Raw genomic sequence first — 19,941 nt, 5'->3', positions numbered from 1 at the left:
TCAAGTAGAGATTAGATTTAAAACATCCTCGGTTAAGATCAATACAATTAAAGATTGAGTCGAGACAAAATAAAAGATAAGCTTTGTTAAGAACATTTGTTCTTCATATTCGAATATACAATGAGACTAAGTTTTTTTTTTTAAAGAAAAAAAAACACAACCATTCAAACAACTCTTTTGTTTTAAAAAAATTAAAATTAAAAACAAAAACAAAGGCAAAAGAAAAGGAAGATAATATTAAATTAAAAAAAAAACATTAAATTAAAATAATATCAAACGAATGCTTAATTTTTCTTAATTGGCTTGTATTTCACCAAAAGAGAAGCTACTTATATTATCTTCATTTATTAGAGAATAAGTACCGTATTCTGTAATATAGTTATTAAAATAAAAGCTAAATAGTGTTGTGAAATCATTATAAATTAATAAATTTTTCACTATAAATTATAATAGTAGTTTCACTTTTAATTTCTCATTTTATCTTTTTGTGAGAAATTTCTTTGACTTTCTTTTCTTTTTTAGCTAGTGGATGGTATCTACACCATTAAGAAGTTATATTTGCCAGATTTAAGTAATATAAGTCTGAAATGTTGCTAAACCCAACTAAACGTGGGCCAGACATGGATATTAGACTCAAGCACCTAGGTCTGATATCACACAAGGTTGCCAAACCTAAGGTTCTTAGGTATGGCAACCCATGCTAGACCCAAATAAACAATAACAAAGAAAGGATAATAGTGCATTATAGTTGTCGTGAGAGAGAAAAGATAAAAAAAACTCAAATAATCGATCATCAATTGTAATTCAATCATGATATGTTTATACGCGTCGCTTTATATGGAAGAGGGCACAATTGCGCATCTTGTTATACAAGGGATGAGAAATTTTGATCATCGAAAAGTGTCTCACAAGCCTTTTTAATGGCATGGGCGCCGCTCACTTACTGGGGCATGTGAAACATGCTCCAGCAGTTTTTTGATTAAAAAATACAAAACACAACATGAAAATACTACTAAAACACCCTCCATGATCCTTTTAATTATATAAAATATCTATGTAAAAATACCAAAATACCTACAAAGACAAAGCTTTTTTTTTGTTTTTCTAAAGCTAAAAATGCTATTCACTTGTATTTGAAAATTAGAAAAACCTGATTGTCATGTGGAAGAAAACCAAAAAATATTCATTTGCTTGTGAAAAGATAAAAATTAAAAGCAAAGCTACTATTCCAATTCACAATGAAATATAATCTACCATTTCATTCTATTTAGTTTTTGTTATAATAAATGCTATTGGCATCGATCAATAGATCTAACAATTAAATGTCTTCGAGGATATACAAAACATCACCTCATAGTGAACAAGCTACTTGCTCCGGTTCGGAGGAACCAATTGAAGAACCGAAGCTCGCAATTATTAATGAATACGTTGTTCGAAAACGAAATCCAGTTCAAAAAAATAATAAAATTTCCCATTGTTCCTCCTTTTCCTTTCTAAATATGCTATTTTTTCATCAATAAACATGACTTATTTAAGACCAATATATATAAAAAAGGCAATCTCATAACAATATTTATATATATATATATATATATATATATAATAATTAAAAGCTTGGGCTCATATGATAGTAGTAAAGAATAAAAGACCCTTACATAAAATTAAAAATAAAATAAAATAGAAGACGCTTTGCAAAATATAATTGAGAAGGTTTTAGGAGTGAAAAATTGCAAATCTTTTTTTTTTTTTAAATAAAATAAATGAAAGGAATACAGAAACAACAGTTGGCAAGCAATAGTTAAAATCTGAGACCCCAAAATCAACAGACTGATAAACCTAAAACCCTAACAAAGGGGGAAAATGGTACTTTCAATTCAATCACATCGTTTCAATTCCTTCGCAAGATTTCGACTTTCCTCTCTCCTCCCTTCTCTATATCAGGTTCCTTCTCTTCCTATTTCTTCTCTTTAGCTCTATTTTCAATTTTTAAGCTTGTAGCATTATGTGTTATACACAATATGCTCATGATCTTGCTAAATATCAAGGAATTCTTAAGTTCTTGCTTTCTTTCACCAATTGAAGATGTTCTTTGAACTGGTTTTTTGGTACCTTTTCATTTGGTTTTCTGTTTTATCTACTTTATTATAATGTCATATTTTTTTTTATTTGTTGGTGACAATTTTTTTTTTTGGGCAGAATGGAAGAAACGCAACCACTTTTACTGGAAGGAATGATCATAGTCTTTCTTCTGTAGGTAATCAGTCACTTTTTTGCTATTTTCAGTTTCTGTAAATTCACTTGCAGAATTGTATGCAAGAGCGCGATACTATTTGATTGGTGCTGATGAGGGATTTGGGGTTTGATTAGTCAGTTTAAGAATGATTTTTTATTGCTCGGTGAAGTTTCAGATTTTGAACCTGATGAACTCCATGATGATGGTGAAGCAAAACAGAAAGATAATGCACTTCGTTTGGCTCTCACACAGCTAGCTGGTGAATTTGGTAGAGAGTCTATGTTGTCATTGCAGCGGTTTTTCAACTCACGAAGGGCTCCTGTAATATCAACAGGCTCGTTGAAGCTTGATCTTGCACTTGGCATTGGTGGATTACCGAAGGTGATTTGGTTATAAAACGTGGCTGTTAGTTTAAATTAGGTTTTCAGTTTTGTCTACCATGTTTGTTCCATGTTATATTCTTTGGATTGCTATTAAGGTGTATTCATTCTATTCCTTTGTTGTGTCATTTGCTTTTGGGACCATGGTGATGGATTGCTAAGGAACTAAATTATGGCATGCTTATCAATGCTGAGCCTTTGTGATTGTTGGGATAGCAACTACAGTTGTGAAGATAACGTGAAGCTTCAAATCTAGCATTTGTATATTAATTGATTTGTAATGAATTTCTACCTGATCTGATCGTAGACATTTTAGTTGAGCCATGAATTTTGAAAAATCCTCAAGACAACTTTGGTTAGAAATCTGCCTTGCACTCTGCAGGGAAGAATGGTTGAAATCTATGGGAAAGAAGCTTCTGGCAAGACAACTCTTGCACTTCATATTATCAAGGAAGCTCAAAAACTTGGAGGTATGTGCTACTAGATTTGTCATGCTTTCTGTTTTACATTTTATGAAAGTTAGCATGCATAACCCTAACAAGGATATCAGGTTAGATTTTTAATTGATTAGTTGGAGTTTGAAAATCAGACCCCTTACATGGATTACAAAACCTTAGATTAATTTTATTGGAGCACTGCATAATAAAATCCTTGCTAAATATTCATAGGTTTTGGCATTCTGATATGATGACTTGAGGTTTCATTTGCCAATTTCAGTTATTAATCCTTGTTATGAAAAATAACTGTCCTGATATCAAGTCATTTTTTTTCTCACCATTTCACCCACTTCTTCCCTGTTACTTGTTAGTTAATGATCACTAGATTCATCACCTATGTTCCACTAGGCTTAGCCTTTCATCTGTATTTTGTCATGATCTGTGCACATTTTCCATTTTCAGGAAGGCTCTTTAGGAACACATAGAGTAACCTTTTTCCTTGTCTTTTGTTACCAGCAGCTCAGGAAACTGCAGAACTACTCTATATTTTGGTTTTATACAGGATGGAAAGCATTTTTATCACTAGATTCCACTTTTTTCTTGCAACTGTGCAAGGAAATGCACACTTGATAACTTGGGTATAGGTTTATATTGGTTTCTAGTTCGTGTTGTAGGTTTTTCATAATGTGCTTTTAACTTTATCTATGAAGGTTTTCATGTTTCTTTGGAGTGTTTTTGTCATTTTCTGTCAACTTTGTTGTTTTTGACACTGAACTTGTTAGTTTTGTCAGAAAGATTAGTTGATGCTACAGCATGCCAAATCACTTGAATTTTACAGTCAATGTACATTCCTTTTTTCTTCCTTTTCCAAAACTTTTGCTGAAAAATTCTCACTGTTACACCATTGTTCCTGAAACTTTTCTCATTTGCCAAGTAAATAACTTTATAGTTTCTCTGTGTGTGATACATGATTATACACCCACACCTAAACCCAAACCAGGTACATTAATAGATAGATAGATAGATATATTTTATCTCTGCATGTAAAACGCACCCGCACACCCACACCCACACCCACACCCACACCCAAAGACATGGATAGAGAGATGTTTATAATTGTAGAAAGGGAATAAGACATGGATGGATAGATGTATGCACTTAAGTGATCGTACCCTGTGCGTTTAGTTACCACCATCTCCTATATCTTAAATTAGACAAGAAAGAAGCAAATAATTTTCTTCATTATCTTTGGTTGTGACAGAGGATGGCCAAATAAAAAAGGCTAAACTGCTTAGTAGTAAAACATTATTGTGTATATTAGCCATCATACGCCAGAAGCTAGCAAAATTCTTAGTGCTAAAAAATTCATCTTTATACACTAGAAGCTAGCAACAGTAAGATATATTTGAAGATTTTCTATTTCTATTGATCAGTTATCTACTTATTATTATATTGATCTTGTCATGTTCTTTTACTTGTATTTGGCCTTTCGAGATGCTTTTGCTGCCCATGTGGTTAAAATAATTATATCCTATTTAAATCTGAGCCATATAATGTCTTTTTGTCAGGATATTGTGCATATCTTGATGTAGAGAATGCAATGGACCCTTTACTTCCTGAATCAATGGGCATAAACACAGAAAATCTTCTTATTTCACATCCAGATTGTGCTGAAAATTTGCTCAGTGTAGTCGATACTCTGACTAAAAGTGGTTCTGTAGATGTTATCGTGGTGGATAGTGTAAGTAATTAATTCTCAAGCAGACACTCCCACACACATCTTTGTGTCCATGACCTTGCCCTGTTATCAATAGTTATTGTAACCTTTTGTTGTAGCTTTTTGATCCCTTATAAATTGCACTTGTGGATCTCTATGTTTGTCCTTTTCTATTTTATCTCAGTCATCGTTCTTGATACCATTCCAGGCCTTTTGTTAACAGGTTGCTGCACTTGTCCCCCAACATGAGATTGATACTGTGGTAGGAGGCACCTTTGAAGATATACAATCACGATTAATGACCCAAGCACTACGAAAGATCAATTATTCATTATGCCAATCACAAACTCTCATTATTTTTCTTAATCAGGTTGAGTTCTAGACTTCCCGCTAAAACATTTCAAATATTCTGTACGGATGCTGTAAACAGTAACTTATGGGGAAAATAATATTCACCAATTGTTATTGTTCTCTTTATCAAGGTTAGAAAAAGTTTAAAATCAGGGCGTGCAGAAGAGGTCACTTGTGGCGGAAATGCCTTGAAATTCTATTCAGCTGTGCGTTTGAGAATGATCAGAACAAGACTGCTCAAGACTGAGGACAGGGTATATTCTTTAGCGCCATTGCTAACATGTGACCTGAATAAATTCCAGTGTCATGTTCCTCAGAGATGTGTTCTTTGCATAAGCACCTAATTGTGGTTATTTATTTAATATTTGCTTGAAAATCTGGTGGAGTTTCTAAGCTTTGTATACAAGTGATAAATTTGTAGATGGACAAATAAGATATTGTTGGCTTATAATGGTCTAGGATTCTGCCTGAATTTCCATACTTTCCGTCATGTTTGTCCTTTATCTTGTTTACCTTGATTGATCTGTGTTCCGTGCTTTAAATTTCATTATTCTTTTCCTTTCCAATTTACCTTCTATCATACTTTTCCTCATTCTCAAGCTTTTGTGTTAGTTAACAATAAAATTTTTTATTGTTAGTTTCCTTGAACTGATTGATCGAGTCTTTCACGTTCTTGTTGCTGTTTTGCTCTGTTAAATAATGCTATGTTTGTCAGATAACCGGTCTTGGGGTGTGTGCACAAGTGGTGAAAAATAAACTGGCTCCTGCTATGACGAAAGCTGAACTTGAGATACAGTTTGGGAGAGGCTTTTGCTCAGAATCTGAGGTCTTAGAATTATCTTGCGAGCAGAGTCTCATCAAGAAAGAAGGAAGCAGCTATGTCATTGGCAGAAGGGTATTTCGCAATGAACGTGTAGCTGAACAGTACTTAATGGAAAATGAAGGGGTTCATGATCAAATAGTTGCAAAATTAAGGGAAAAAATATTTCAGAGGAAGATGGAACCGTGAGAGACAAATGATTTGCTCAAAGGAATCAGGTAAAATCGAAACAGAAGTGGCTCCAAATCGGCTTCTAGCTGCATAAACTGTGAAACTAGCCACCTAAGAAATTGAATAATCAGTGGCACTGGAGCTTTATTTGTGAGACCTGAAGGTGTTAAAATTAACCGTGCATTGACAGAAGATCTTTTCCAGTTGGGGCACATGAGATGGTAAACGATAGGAAAACCATTTCTCCGATACGAGGTTGACATTTTATTCAGGGAAGATTACGTAAGCCTAGCTTTCCCTCAAAGTCTGTCTTGTTCATCAATGCTTGTACCTCTCTGGCTTTCATGTGCTGTATTAAGAGAATTAGTCAAGTAATTGCAACGAACTCGATTGCAATTTAATTTAAGATCAATCATTCTTCCATTGCAAAGCTGTATTATTATTAGTTATAAACATTAATGTAATTTTCTCAGACATGCTTCTCGATTCGTCACTCTTGGCTTGCTCTCTTTAATATAAATCTGCATCTAGCATTAATGTTGCCGGCCAATTCTGTACGCCACTGTATAACAATTTTCTTTTAATTAATCATTTCTTGTGTTAATGTAACACCAGATTTTTTCAGTCTTCAAATTGATTTCTCTTGATTTCTCTGTTTGTTTGCTTAAAAGTAATTTTTTTTTTTTAAAGTGAATTTTTAGAAAATATATTTTAAAAAAATAAATTATTTTCTGATATTTGATAATATAATGAAAAATAAATAGGAAAACAGTTTTCAGTGTTTGGTTATGTCATAGAAAATGAGCTAGAAAATAACTTATTAATGTTTTGTTTTTCTCAAATTTATTAAAATAATAAGAACAAATCTTACAAATTAAAAAATTGAATGAGAATGAAATTGGAAAAAAAATAATTTCATAAATTATCTCAAATAAAATAAATAATAAAAATCAAATCTAAAAAAAAAAATGAAAGATGAAGAATTAAAATAATAATAATAATTAACATTTCATAAATTATTTCAAATAAAATAAGTAACAATTAAAAGAATGAGGATCAAATTTGATAGATAAAAAAATTTAATAAAAAAATAATAAGGGAAAAACAAATAACAATTATAAAAATTAAGACCAAAGTTAATATAAAAATTAAATTTTAAGAGATGAAATTGAAAAATAAATATTCAAAACAAAATATATATTGCAATCAAAAGTTTGAGGATCAAATTTGATATAATCAACAAATAATATGGTATTTCTAATTTTTTCATAACTTCCAGAAAATGTTTTCTGCCCAAATTTTTCAGGAAAACACTTCCCTGAAAACCAAGCTAATTTTTCCTTTAACTAGAAAGTGTTTTCCATTTATCAACTTTTCTAATGACAAACAAACACAGAAAAGTTTGAAAAATGATTTTTGAAAACTACTTTCCGGAAACAAACATAGCTATAAAGCAGGTTTGATTTCTATTATTTAGTGTGCGTATTAAGTGGGGGTTTGGTATTGTGACTGCGGCTGAGGTTCACCCACAACCACAACTATTAATGTTTGGTAAGGTAAGAAAAGCAGTTTTTTTTTTTTCTTGTGGGACCTACTTGTAACTGTGATGTGCCACAGGTTTACAAGAAGTAGCTAGGAGCTAGTTCTTGTAAACGCTCATGGATTTTATTCCATGAACCGTGGAGCATGGCTCCACCGTTCATGGGTTTTATTCCTTTTGGTTCAAAGCTATTGAACTGGGTCCGACCCAACAAAATAAAAAAAAATATATTTTTAATTGTGTTTTATTAAAAAAAAAAACTAGTGCTAAACATTATTTAATGACACTATATAAATTAGACGAAGATTACTTGATGATGTAGCATTTGTAAAATTTGATCGCAATCCCAATTTTATTTCTAATTATATTTTACCTGATGTTGTTGTGCTCTGAAGAAATTTGTGAAAAATATAATTCTTATCGGATGTATTTCATACGTGATGAAATTATAAATAGTTTAATGGAAAAAAAAAATTATTTTATATAAAGTATTATTTATTTCATGATATAATAGTAATAGTTAAATCTATAATATTTAAATTAAAAACCATCAATATTAATATATATTTTTTTAAAATTATTTTATAACCTCAATTTCAAAAACATTCTTAACCAAAACATATTAAATTATTTTTTGGCCAACCTCAATTTTAACCAAACATATATTTTTTTCAAACCTCCCTCAACTAAAAGTATTTTTTATAAAACAACTTTTTTCAAACTACAACCATAACATGAATCGCAATACCAAACATACCTGATTGAGATAGAAATAAATTATTTTTTAAAGTGTTTTTTTTCTCAAATGTTTTTTTCTTATAAATACTTTAAAATAATATTATTTAATTTATTATTTTTTTTAAAAAACTAAAAATAAAATAAAAAATACAGCCCAATTCTATCATGATCTGTGCTTGTCATCTAAGTAAAAAACATTACCTTAGCCGCCATGGGCCATGTTACCCAAATGAAAAACATTACCTTAGCCGCCATGGGCCATGTTTCCGAGTTCAACAGGCTAAATTCAGTGATTGCTTGACTTAAAAAGATATTTTCTGAGCCGAAGTTTTGATCGTTTTTCCACACAATTTTATGGCATGGATCGAAACTGCCAAGGCAGTATCGTTCTCGATCATCTGCTCATCGCAACTTGAAGTGAATATACATTCTTTAATTGATAAAATCATATTATCATTTAGAATATATATACACGTAAAAGTTAAAACCATATAATATTTATTTAAAAATGGAGAAATTCATACAAACATATGCAAGGGATGGTCATGCCTTGAAGGCAATTTGCTTACTGTATTAGACACATGCCATGTTCTTACTACACAAAAATCACTAGCAATTTATGGATGTGGGGCAACGCTTTTTTTTTTTTTTTTAATTTATAATCATATTAAAGAAACGCACCTATATGCAAGGGAGCGATCGATTTACTCTATATATACAGCTAGAAGAGGCAATATGACACCATTGAGGGAGTTTGGAAGGGATAATTCTTTTGTACTGTAAGAGGCAGATGTTTTCGAGACGTAATGAATCGTCTAATCTAAAATTACAAAAAGAGGATTGGATGAGGACTAAAAAAAAGCAAATAATAAAAGAAAAAAAAACTTTTTCTAAATAAAAACAAACCAGCACTACCATACTCTTGTTGGTTTATGACATTTTCCTTCAATTTTTTGTCCTCCGAGCCAAGTTGGCATCCCTAATGAGGATAGGAATCATCTCATTTGGCAACACAATAATCCAAGTGAAAAAAAGTTTCCAGTAAGCAAACTCTAATTAGGGTACGTGTGTTTGTGCGGCCTAGCCACATTTTTCAGTAAATTTGAATTTATTTTTTATTTCATGTTAACATTTTTAATGTTATTTTAATGTATTTTTTTAAAAAATATATTTTAAAAAATAATCTCTGTGATAAAAATGACATGTTTTGCAGTGAAGAAAATTGTCAAGTGTACACATGAATTTTAACTTGAACGTTTAGTAATTGCCCTAAGAAATGCTCTTAAATGGTGCAGATATGTGAGACAACTCGTAGTGGTTGTGAAGAATTTAGGCCGTACAGGATGCGACTAACATGTCTGGTTTTTAGAGGAAACTGACAGCCAGAAAACCATTTCAAAGCCCAAAGCTATGTATAGATAAGGTCCCAGTCGAAAAGCTGTTTAGATGTGCATTAATGGTTCAAGTTAGCATTTCCAATTTGTAGAAAATATCCATCGATCCACAGTAGTTAATTTGCAGTTCAATGAATTTGGCACTATGGATTGGAGAATTCTTATATATCCATCCACAGCAAGATGCAAGTCGTCGACGTACGTAGGAGTATATATTTTTTTATATTAAAGAATATATCAATTAATAGGAGTTTGTTGATGATATTGTGGGGCTCCCTTTTCTCTATAAAAAGGAAGGTAAGAAAGGGAGTTTGGCAAACATAGTTGCAATCTCTCTCTCATAGTTTATTCCTTAAGCATGGCTAGACCAAATATAGCTGGCAAAAGCCCTTCCATGGTTTCCATAATGCTACTCTTTGGGCTCCTCCTAGCTAGCCTAGATACAACAGGTATATATACTCATAATCATGTTAATTTTACGCTATCTGACAGTTTTACTAAAGCTGTCAACTTAGAATCTATGGTTAGCTAAATAATCACAGTATTTTTTGTACAGGTGCCCAGATAGGTGTTTGCTATGGAATGAATGGTAACCTACCACCGGCACAAGAAGTCATAGAACTCTACAGCCAGAGGGGCATTCGCAGAATGCGACTCTATGATCCAAACCAAGATGCTCTACGAGCTCTTCAAGGCACCAACATTGAGCTAATGCTAGGTCTTCCAAACGCGGATCTTCAAAGGATTGCTTCCAGTCAGACCAACGCGAACGCATGGGTGCAAAGAAATGTAAGGAGTTTTGGAAACGTCAGGTTTCGATACATTGCGGTTGGAAATGAGGTGAGGCCATTCGATTCATATGCACAGTTTCTAGTCCCTGCCATGAAAAACATTCGCAACGCACTCTATTCAGCTGGACTAGGAAATATCAAAGTTTCAACCGCTATTGATAATGGGGTCATAGAAGATGATTCCTCCCCTCCCTCAAAAGGCTCTTTCAGGGGAGACCACAGACCATTTCTCGATCCGATCATTCGCTTTTTACTGAACAACCAAGCTCCGTTACTGGTTAACTTGTATCCATACTTAAGTTACACCGGTAACTCAGAAGACATTCGTCTTGATTATGCTCTTTTCACAGCTCCATCGTCACTAGTCTCTGACCCACCACTGAATTACCAAAACCTCTTCGATGCCATTCTTGACACTGTTTACGCTGCTTTGGAGAAATCTGGAGGAGGTTCTTTGGATATCGTAGTATCAGAGAGTGGTTGGCCAACGGCTGGAGGGACAGGAACATCTGTTGATAATGCAAGAATTTATAACAACAACTTAGTTCAACATGTGAAGAGAGGAACCCCAAAGAAGCCTGGAAAGCCTATAGAAACGTATATTTTTTCCATGTTTGATGAGACTTACAAAAACCCTGAACTTGAGAAACATTGGGGGATCTTTCTTCCAAACAAACAGCCCAAATATAACATCAATCTCCGCTAAAGAGTGCCAAAATGTTTTCTCTGCAGAATAATGGTGGTGTAGGATACTCTCCAATTTGTATGGAGAATATTAAATAAGAAGCCTGTAATCCACTGAAAATGTCAGGGAAAAAAACAACTATGTCTAGCTAAATGTAATCAATAAGATGCTCACAAGGTTACTGTATGTTTACGAAGTATCATGCACTATTAGCATTGTTTCATGAATTCTGCAGGCATATACTTAAGGTCCTAATTAATGATCATAATTATTCCTGTCCATCAGGGCATGTGAAAGGGGTGAATCAAAGTTTAAGATTAATTTAGATCAAAGTTAATATTTAAAGTACTTATTAATATTTAAAGTTAATTATTTCATCAACATTTTAGCAATTACATTGCCGACATTTAGATCAAAGTTAATATTTAAAGTACTCATTAATATTTAAAGTTAATTATTTCATCAACATTTTAGCAATTACATTGCCGACATTTTCCATCTATCTGAATGGGGTGAGTCAAAGTTTAAGATATATATTTCCTCCTCTGAAAAACAAAATTCAAGAGATTTGAGCGGATAACTTCAGAACAAATAAACTTTAAGACAATCAAAAGGTTTAGATTTTAATTTGTAAGTGAGAAATGACCTTGACATAAGCAGCAGGCATGCACTGAAGTTATAACATGCAAGTTGAAACAATGTAGCAGTTCCTGTCGCAGAATCAGGATCATACCAATAGCACAATATATATGCTCAATTCCCAGTAATTTATGTTGAAATACATGCATAGAAGGTTGGAACATCAAGAATCCTCTTAATGGATGCACTTTGTCAACGATTCTTTGCAACATTATGGTCATCTTTTGGTGATTAAAATATATCATGTTCAGAGAAATTAATTTATCTGCGATATAATAGGAAAGATGATTAAATTATGAAATAAAGATATCCAAGCTTGAAATAAAAACGAACTATTTTTTTTTATATCCAGTCACATTCAAGAAAATTTATTTTTTAAAATAATTAAATTAATATAAGGATGTATCATGATGATCATTCCAAAAAGAACTAAATTTTGATTGATATGAAGCAATCCTTGAGTTTTTTTTTTTAAAAAAAATTTAAAGGCTACTAGGGCTTTTTTTTTTTTTTTTTTTGGGTTTCTTTGACAAAACTAGTGGGCCTGCGGAATAATAATCATTAACGAAAAAATCACAGACCAAGCGGTTCTCTCGTTTTCTTTTTTTAAACTATATATTTTTTTTTGATGGTGGCCTCCGATTTCTCTCGTTTTAATTTTAAGAAAACACTACGCCATTTTTTGTTCCTCTTGTAATAAAACCTGCTCACCATCACCCACCGCTACAACCACCACCATGGAGGCGGCGATGACAGCAGGCGACTGGGACTTCTCATCAGAAGAAGTAAAAGAACTGATGACGTAAATGATGAAGAAACTTTCTACACTTGTACTTCTTTGGCAAAATTACAATTCAAGTATTTAATTAACTAACTGACCAAATTCACATTTTCATTTCAAAACTTGTTTGATTATTGATTTGAATTATGGTTTTGATAGATAAATATTGCATCTATTTTTGTGGGAGTGAAATCTCAAGGCAAAATGGAAGAAAGACAATGGAATGGCAGAAGTGTTGGGAACTGATTGTAAGTAACGCAGAGATCCAAGGGTCCAATTGCATAACTCCAAGGGTGAAATTAAAAACATTCTCAAGGATAAAGACAATTTTGGTCTTGAGTGTAAGGTTTCAGAATTTCAAGGGAGGCAAATTGAAAAATAGCTAATTTAACCTCAGAACCCGAAAGAGACGTTATTCAATAACTGTTCATTTTCTTCTTCCTCTTGAGCTACGGAAAACAGCCCAAGAAGGCACCAAAATGGCTTCGGTTAGACCCAATCTTCTCACCAAATCAAATCAAATCCGATACAAATCGTAGATTAGATTGTCTATCACAAATCCCACTAGTTGGTTCAATTCCTTCACCCTCATGATTATCATGTGACGCGAAGAAGATCCATCCTCAACAGTCCAACAATGGCAGGACTGCTGGTGTTTTCTTCTCATCAAAAGCGGAAAAAACTTGAGCTGTAGCTATCTTCATCCACAAGATCACCATCCTAGGAGATAAGCGACGGATTTTGTAGGAAAGATTTCAGATTGGCCCTATAAAAGCAAAAGGAAGGCCGCTGTCATAGCAGGGAGAAAAACAAAATCATGAGGAAAACCAAAATAAAAATCCTAGTAAAAAATAAAAAAGAAGAAGCAGCTCATTCTTGGCCAGCCTTTGAACCTTCTCCACCACAATATCATTTGTTGCCACAACACTAGGAGTTCCCACCGTGACCAACACCTCAGCAAACACCAGAAGCTTCTCTAACCGACGCCTAAACAACCTGACGCCCCAACCCCGAGCTCCTCTGCATTTGATTAGATGAAAGTTAAAACTCCATTCTAAACCACCAGGGATTATATGATCTATCTTTGTATTGGGAGGGAACATGAGCTCTTTTAATCATTTTTTTCCCATATATATATAATGACCAAGTTCTTTCTTAAAAAAAAAAAAAAATCGTCATGGCATATCTAAAGAACACTTGCTTTGTTTTTTTTTTTAAATAAAAAGACTACAAAAAATTAAAAAAAATGTTTTTTACATATTTTAGAATTTTGTTTCAGTGTTATCGCAAAAGTTTTTTAAAAAAACCTCAAAAATATTTGTTATGCCTTATAACCAGTTTAATTATTAATTTCATTAGAACTTGAACGAAATTAAAAGGCTCATCAAGCCTATATATCCAAAATTTTAAAATAATAAAAACTCTTAACCCTATCTTTGTAAATAAAAAAATAATAATTTTACCCGTGTTTAAGGTCAATGTATTTATAGTACCCACCGTCTTGAAAAATAAAAACAAATGACATAGTTTCTTTTTTAATATATATATATATATATATATATATATTTTAATTCAAATTTCTATGATGTTAGTGAAAATCTAAAAACAATCAACGATACGACATTAGTTTAACTTTTAAATTTATTTAAAAATTGATTTTATCATATATTTTATTCAATACTTAGCCTATGCTTCAATAAGTTTTTAAATATCTTTTATCCATTATAAATTCCTTCACAATATAAAATAAATTATATTGTAAAATTCATAAATGAATCAAATATTTCTTTTTAGCATTGAGTCTGGAAAATTTATATTTACTAACATTAAAGTTGGGGATATTTTTAATATTTATTAATAATCAGATTTAAGAATATCCATACTAAAATTGAAAATTATTCTAAATTTTATTATTCATTAACATTAAAGTTATGAATATTATTGACAGATCATCAATATCATAATACAATAAATTCTTAGCAATTTAAAACAAAATCAGCGATGTAATATATTTCAAGTAAGACATTTAAAAGGTGATAATATCTTTTTTATATATATATATATAATCAGTCTAGTGTTATAAAATCTTTGTTAATCAATTATAATTTGTATTGATTATAATACTAAATCGATGATTCCTTAGATGATTCCTTAAACCAAACCTATCCCTTCTAAAAATAAATTAATAAATGTTTATTTTTTTTTTTTAAAAAAAATTAAAGATTGTCATGTCCACGACATCACCATTGAAAGATTTTAGAAGGGATAAATCTTTTGTACTGTAGAGAGGTAGATGTTCTCAATACGTAAATGAAACGTCTAATCTTAAATTACACAGAGAGGATTGTAGGAGGACTAAAAAAAAGAAAAAGAAAAAAACTTTTTAACAAACAAAACAAACCGGCACTACCATAATCTTGTCCGTTTATGACATTTTCCTTCTTTTTTTTTTCCACACACTGAAGTTGACATCCGCAAATTTAGATGGTATGGCCTCTTGTATGGACAGCAATCACCTCATTTTGCACCACAAAATGATCCAAGTTAAAAAATATTCCAGTCCAGCCCCTTATAAGTTAGGTTTCCATAAATGCACTAATTAACCCACTAGGAGAGGGCTGTTGAAAATTCATGGAGGCTTAACCATCTAGTAGTGATCAAGTGGTAAAAACTTGGGATTAAGAGGTTTGCTCCCTTTATGGTCTTAGGTTCGAGCTCTAAGTTGCTCATATGATGGCCACTGGAGACTTACATGGTCGTTAACTTCAGGATCCATGGGATTAGTTGAGGTGCACGCAAGCTGACCCGGACACCCACGTTAAACTAAAAAAATAAAATTCAAGGAGGCTTGCTATGTGACCTCGTTCCTGGTGTAGTCAAACAAGGATGGAAAATTGGTTTGGAAATGACAGCTATGATACAGGGGGTATGAAACACGAATTGATGTGAACAAACTAAATCTCCTATTTGGAACTAGAATATGAATTCTAGACTCTTTTTTGGCGGTAAAAACTCGGCTAGAATCACAGAATTTTTACATGCTTCTATCGCTGATAACCCAGCGAGAATAAACCTTCAAATGAGCCAAGCAGCGGAGAATATACAAGAATTTCTTTCGTCTGTCTTAAGGCTTAGAACACAACGGTATCGATTTTATAAGCTCCAAATGATTCCAAACCTAACACCATCTATAGTGTTGTGCTGTCTAGCATAAAACAATCACACTAAGTCAAGAATGCCGTGTTGCGCAGGGATGAAAATTGTCGAGTTTGCACATGAATTTTAACCTGAACGTTTATTAATTACCTAAGAAATGCTCTTATATGATGCAGATATGTGAAACAACTTGTTGTGGTTGTGAAAAATTTAGGCCGTAGAGGATGCGACTTGTCTGCCACAAAAGGATAATTAATAGCTCTTAAGACTTTTCAAAGCTAGGTATAAGGTCCCAGAAGAAAAGCTGTTAGATGTGCATTGAATGGTTCAAGCAATAGCATTTGCAATTTGTGGAAAATATACATTCCACAGTAGTTTACAGTATAATGAATTTGGCATTAAGGATGGGAAAATTCTTAGCAAGACCAAGTCTAGGTGTATACATTTTCTCTATAAAAAGGAAGGCAAGAAAGGGAGTTTGGCAAACATAGTTGCAATCTCTCTTTCATAGTTTATTGTGATTTCCTTAAGCATGGCTAGATCAAATTTAGCTTGCAGAAGCCCTTCCATGGTTTCCATAATGCTACTCTTTGGGCTCCTACTAGCTAGCCTAGATACAACAGGTATACTCATAATCATGTTAATTTTATGCTCTCTGACAGTTTTACTGAAGCTATCAACTTAACATCTATGGTGAGCTAAATAATCACAATATTTCAATACAGGTGCCCAGATAGGTGTTTGCTATGGAATGCTTGGTAACTTGCCACCACCATCAGAAGTCATAGCTCTCTACAACCAGAGGGGAATTCGCAGAATGCGACTCTATGATCCAAACCAAGATGCTCTACGGGCCCTTCAAGGCACCAACATTGAGCTCATGCTAGGTCTTCCAAATCCGGATCTTCAAAGGATTGCTTCCAGTCAGGCCAACGCAAATGCATGGGTGCAAAGCAATGTAAAACAATTTGGCAATGTCAAGTTTCGATACATTGCGGTAGGAAATGAGGTCAAGCCCTCAGATTCATCTGCACAGTTTCTAGTTCCTGCCATGCAAAACATTCGCAACGCACTCAATTCAGCTGGACTAGGAAGTATCAAAGTTTCAACCGCTATTGATAATGGGGTCATAGCAGATGGTTCCTTCCCTCCCTCGAAAGGCTCTTTCAAGGGAGACCATAGACCACTTCTCGATCCGATCATTCGCTTTTTAGTGAACAACCAAGCTCCATTACTGGTTAACTTGTATCCATACTTCAGTTACTCAGGTAACACAAAAGACATTCGTCTTGATTATGCTCTTTTCACAGCTCCATCGTCACTAGTCTCTGACCCACCACTGAGTTACCAAAACCTCTTCGATGCCATTCTTGACACTGTTTACGCTGCTTTGGAAAAATCTGGAGGGGGTTCTTTGGAAATCGTGGTATCAGAGAGTGGTTGGCCAACGGCTGGAGGGACAGGAACATCGGTTGATAATGCAAAAACTTATAACAACAACTTAGTTCAACATGTGAAGAGAGGAACCCCAAAGAGGCCTGGAAAGCCTATAGAAACTTATATTTTTGCCATGTTTGATGAGAGTAACAAAAACCCTGAACTTGAGAAACATTGGGGGCTCTTTTCTCCAAATAAACAGCCAAAATATAACATCAATCTCAACTAAAGAGTGCCAAAAAGTTTTCTCTGTAGAATAATGGTGGTGGAGGATACTCTCCAATTTGTATGGAGAATATTAAATAAGAAGGCTGTAATCCTCTGAAAAAGGCGGGGAAAAGAAAAATTATGTCTAGTTAAATGTAATCAATAAGATCCTCACAAGGGGACTGTATGCTTACGAAGTATCATGCAATATTAGGATTGTTTCTTGAATTCTACAGGCATACACTCAAGGTCCTAATTAACGATCATAATTATTCCTGTCCATCAGGGCATGTGAATGGGGTGAATCAAAGTTTAAGATATAGATCAAAGTTAATATTTAAAGTACTCATTCATATTTAAAGTTATTTCATCAACATTTAAGCAGTTAATTTTTCGACAATTTCCATCAATCTGAAGGGGGTGAATCAAAGTTTAAGATATATATTTCCTCCTCTGAAAAACAAAATTCAAGAGATTTGAGAGGATAATTTCAGAACAAATGAACCTTAATACAATCAGAACGTTTAGATTTTAATTTGTAAGTGAGAAATGACCTTGACATAAGCAGCAGGCATGCACTGAAGTTATAACATGCAAGCTGAAACAATCTAGCAGTTCCTGTCGCAGAATCAGGATCATACCAATAGCACCATAGATATGCTCTGTTTCCAGCAATTTACGTTACACTTTATCTTGACATACACTTTGTCAAGGAATCTTTGCAACATTATGTTTATCTTTCGGCGATTACAATATTTAAAGTTCAGAGAAATTAATTTATCTGTGATTTATTGGAAAAGATGTTTTATTGGGAATTAATTATGAAATAAACAATGTGACTTCAAATTGAAATAAAAACAAAAATATTTTGTATAACGAAAAACAATTCGGACTTAATCACATTCAAGAAAATTAGTTTTTAATTAAATTAAATATAAGGATGTATCATGGATGTTGAAGACGTTTTCGTCTATTTTTGGTTTCTTTAACGAAACTAATGACCTGTATTCATCATTTATAATTTTCTCCACGTTTATAATTTTAGAAAGAATAAACGTGCTCGCCATCAATCTTAGGGGCACTAGCTGGTTTCTCACTTGTAATATATTCGGATCAGGATTTCACAAAGCTTACTGTAGATATTAAATAATAAGCTCCTTCATATTTGATCATGGTCTGGATGTTGGACTCTCAATAATTATCACATATAGAACCAGGACACAACAGGTGACCTTCGTATAACTGGGTCATCTTGAACCCTTCTCCACCTGGAAGAAGCTCCATCATCCAGCCTAATTACAACTTCATTATCCTCTCATATGAGATATTCATGTATTTTTTAATTATAGCACACTTATCAACTCAGTTAAGGAACGCTAGGGGATCATCAAAGATTGGTTGAAAATGATCAAATATGTAAAATTAAAAGATTTGGCAGTGTATTTTCCATTGATGAATGCTCTATTGACAAATAAAATTCAATTTGAGGAGAAAAATTTAAAATTGAATGTTTAAATGATCAATTAGAATTTTTTAAGGTTTAATTGAATTTATTGAGGGCTTAATTGCAAGAAAAATTATTTTTTTAGTCAATTTAGGCTTTAATTGGAAGAAGTTAAAGTATGAGGTCGAATTGAAATTTTAAGAGTTAATTTGATCAAATCAAGGGTTTAATTGCATAACTATAAAAGTTTGATGGAAAATTAGAGACGTGATTGAAAAAAAATACAAAACTAAGGATCAAATTAAAAAAAAAATATGTGAATGTAAGGGCTAAAATTAACCAAATCAAAGGTTAAATTAAAAAAATTAGAAGTTGTTTGGTCAATTGAGGGTTAAAATGCACAAATTCAAAAAAAATTATCAAAATGAAAAAGGCAGCCAACTTAAAGGTTGATAGTTGAGTTTGTCGGTGGTGAAATTATAAGAAATTAAAAGTTTAAAGGCAATCAAGGGAGCAATTAAAAGAAATTAGAAGAACAAAGACTTAATTGAAATTTGCAAATCCCAAATTAAAATCCATAATCTCACCCAAACAACGCGTCTTTCAAACTTAAAGAAGAGAAGGTGAGTGACACGGTGTTTAGTTGACTAGACCACTGTTTTGGCTAATTGAGCTAGTAACTTCTGTCGCACCCCAAAAAAAATCTAGCGCGCGGCATTGGCTGGCTATTTTCGTTGTGTTTTAATGATTTGGTTCTTTGGAGTCGCCACCTAGTATTTTGGTCACTAGGAACCCTAACTGGTCTTTCAGAGATTCTAAGGCAAGGGACTGGTTGCGTAAAGGGAAGATATTAGCACCCCTAGTACGCCCTACCTAAGGTAAGCTGCTTGGTGTTTGGTTTGCTCTATAATTGCTATGGTGTTGGTGTTTTCTAATCCCGTCAATTTATTTTGGATAGAAATCTAAGGAGATTCCATGTGCTTTGAAAACTCATTTTTCCCTTAGTATTTCAAGAGTTTG

The 19,941-nt window shown here is 33.0% G+C and overlaps 3 protein-coding genes across 4 annotated transcripts; all 3 read left to right on the top strand.

Annotated features, from left to right (window-relative positions):
* The first annotated feature begins 1,758 nt into the window (after positions 1-1,758).
* LOC118051397 (DNA repair protein recA homolog 2, mitochondrial) lies at positions 1,759-6,532 on the top strand. 2 transcript variants are annotated; one of them, XM_035062039.2, is made up of 8 exons: positions 1,759-1,941; positions 2,197-2,254; positions 2,409-2,614; positions 2,996-3,083; positions 4,619-4,791; positions 4,991-5,137; positions 5,250-5,372; positions 5,834-6,532. In XM_035062039.2, the coding sequence occupies exons 1-8, from the start codon at positions 1,861-1,863 to the stop codon at positions 6,125-6,127; spliced, it is 1,170 nt and encodes a 389-aa protein (XP_034917930.1). In that variant the 5' UTR covers positions 1,759-1,860; the 3' UTR covers positions 6,128-6,532. The 2 variants fall into 2 exon arrangements, with proteins under 2 accessions (XP_034917930.1, XP_034917921.1); XM_035062030.2 differs by having other exon boundaries at positions 1,760-1,941; positions 2,403-2,614.
* A 3,543-nt stretch (positions 6,533-10,075) lies between these two features.
* LOC118051409 (glucan endo-1,3-beta-glucosidase, basic isoform-like) lies at positions 10,076-11,443 on the top strand. Its single transcript, XM_035062051.2, has 2 exons — positions 10,076-10,230; positions 10,338-11,443. The coding sequence occupies exons 1-2, from the start codon at positions 10,140-10,142 to the stop codon at positions 11,276-11,278; spliced, it is 1,032 nt and encodes a 343-aa protein (XP_034917942.1). The 5' UTR covers positions 10,076-10,139; the 3' UTR covers positions 11,279-11,443.
* A 4,854-nt stretch (positions 11,444-16,297) lies between these two features.
* Positions 16,298-17,705, top strand: LOC118051416 (glucan endo-1,3-beta-glucosidase, basic isoform-like). The gene is made up of 2 exons (XM_035062063.2): positions 16,298-16,456; positions 16,559-17,705. The coding sequence occupies exons 1-2, from the start codon at positions 16,366-16,368 to the stop codon at positions 17,497-17,499; spliced, it is 1,032 nt and encodes a 343-aa protein (XP_034917954.1). The 5' UTR covers positions 16,298-16,365; the 3' UTR covers positions 17,500-17,705.
* The last annotated feature ends 2,236 nt before the right edge of the window (positions 17,706-19,941 follow it).

The sequence above is a fragment of the Populus alba genome, chromosome 16 (genome assembly GCF_005239225.2).
Source record: "Populus alba chromosome 16, ASM523922v2, whole genome shotgun sequence".
Taxonomy (NCBI): domain Eukaryota; kingdom Viridiplantae; phylum Streptophyta; class Magnoliopsida; order Malpighiales; family Salicaceae; genus Populus; species Populus alba.
The sequence above is the reverse complement of the archived record's forward strand: the minus strand, read 5'-3'. Positions and strand labels throughout refer to the sequence as shown.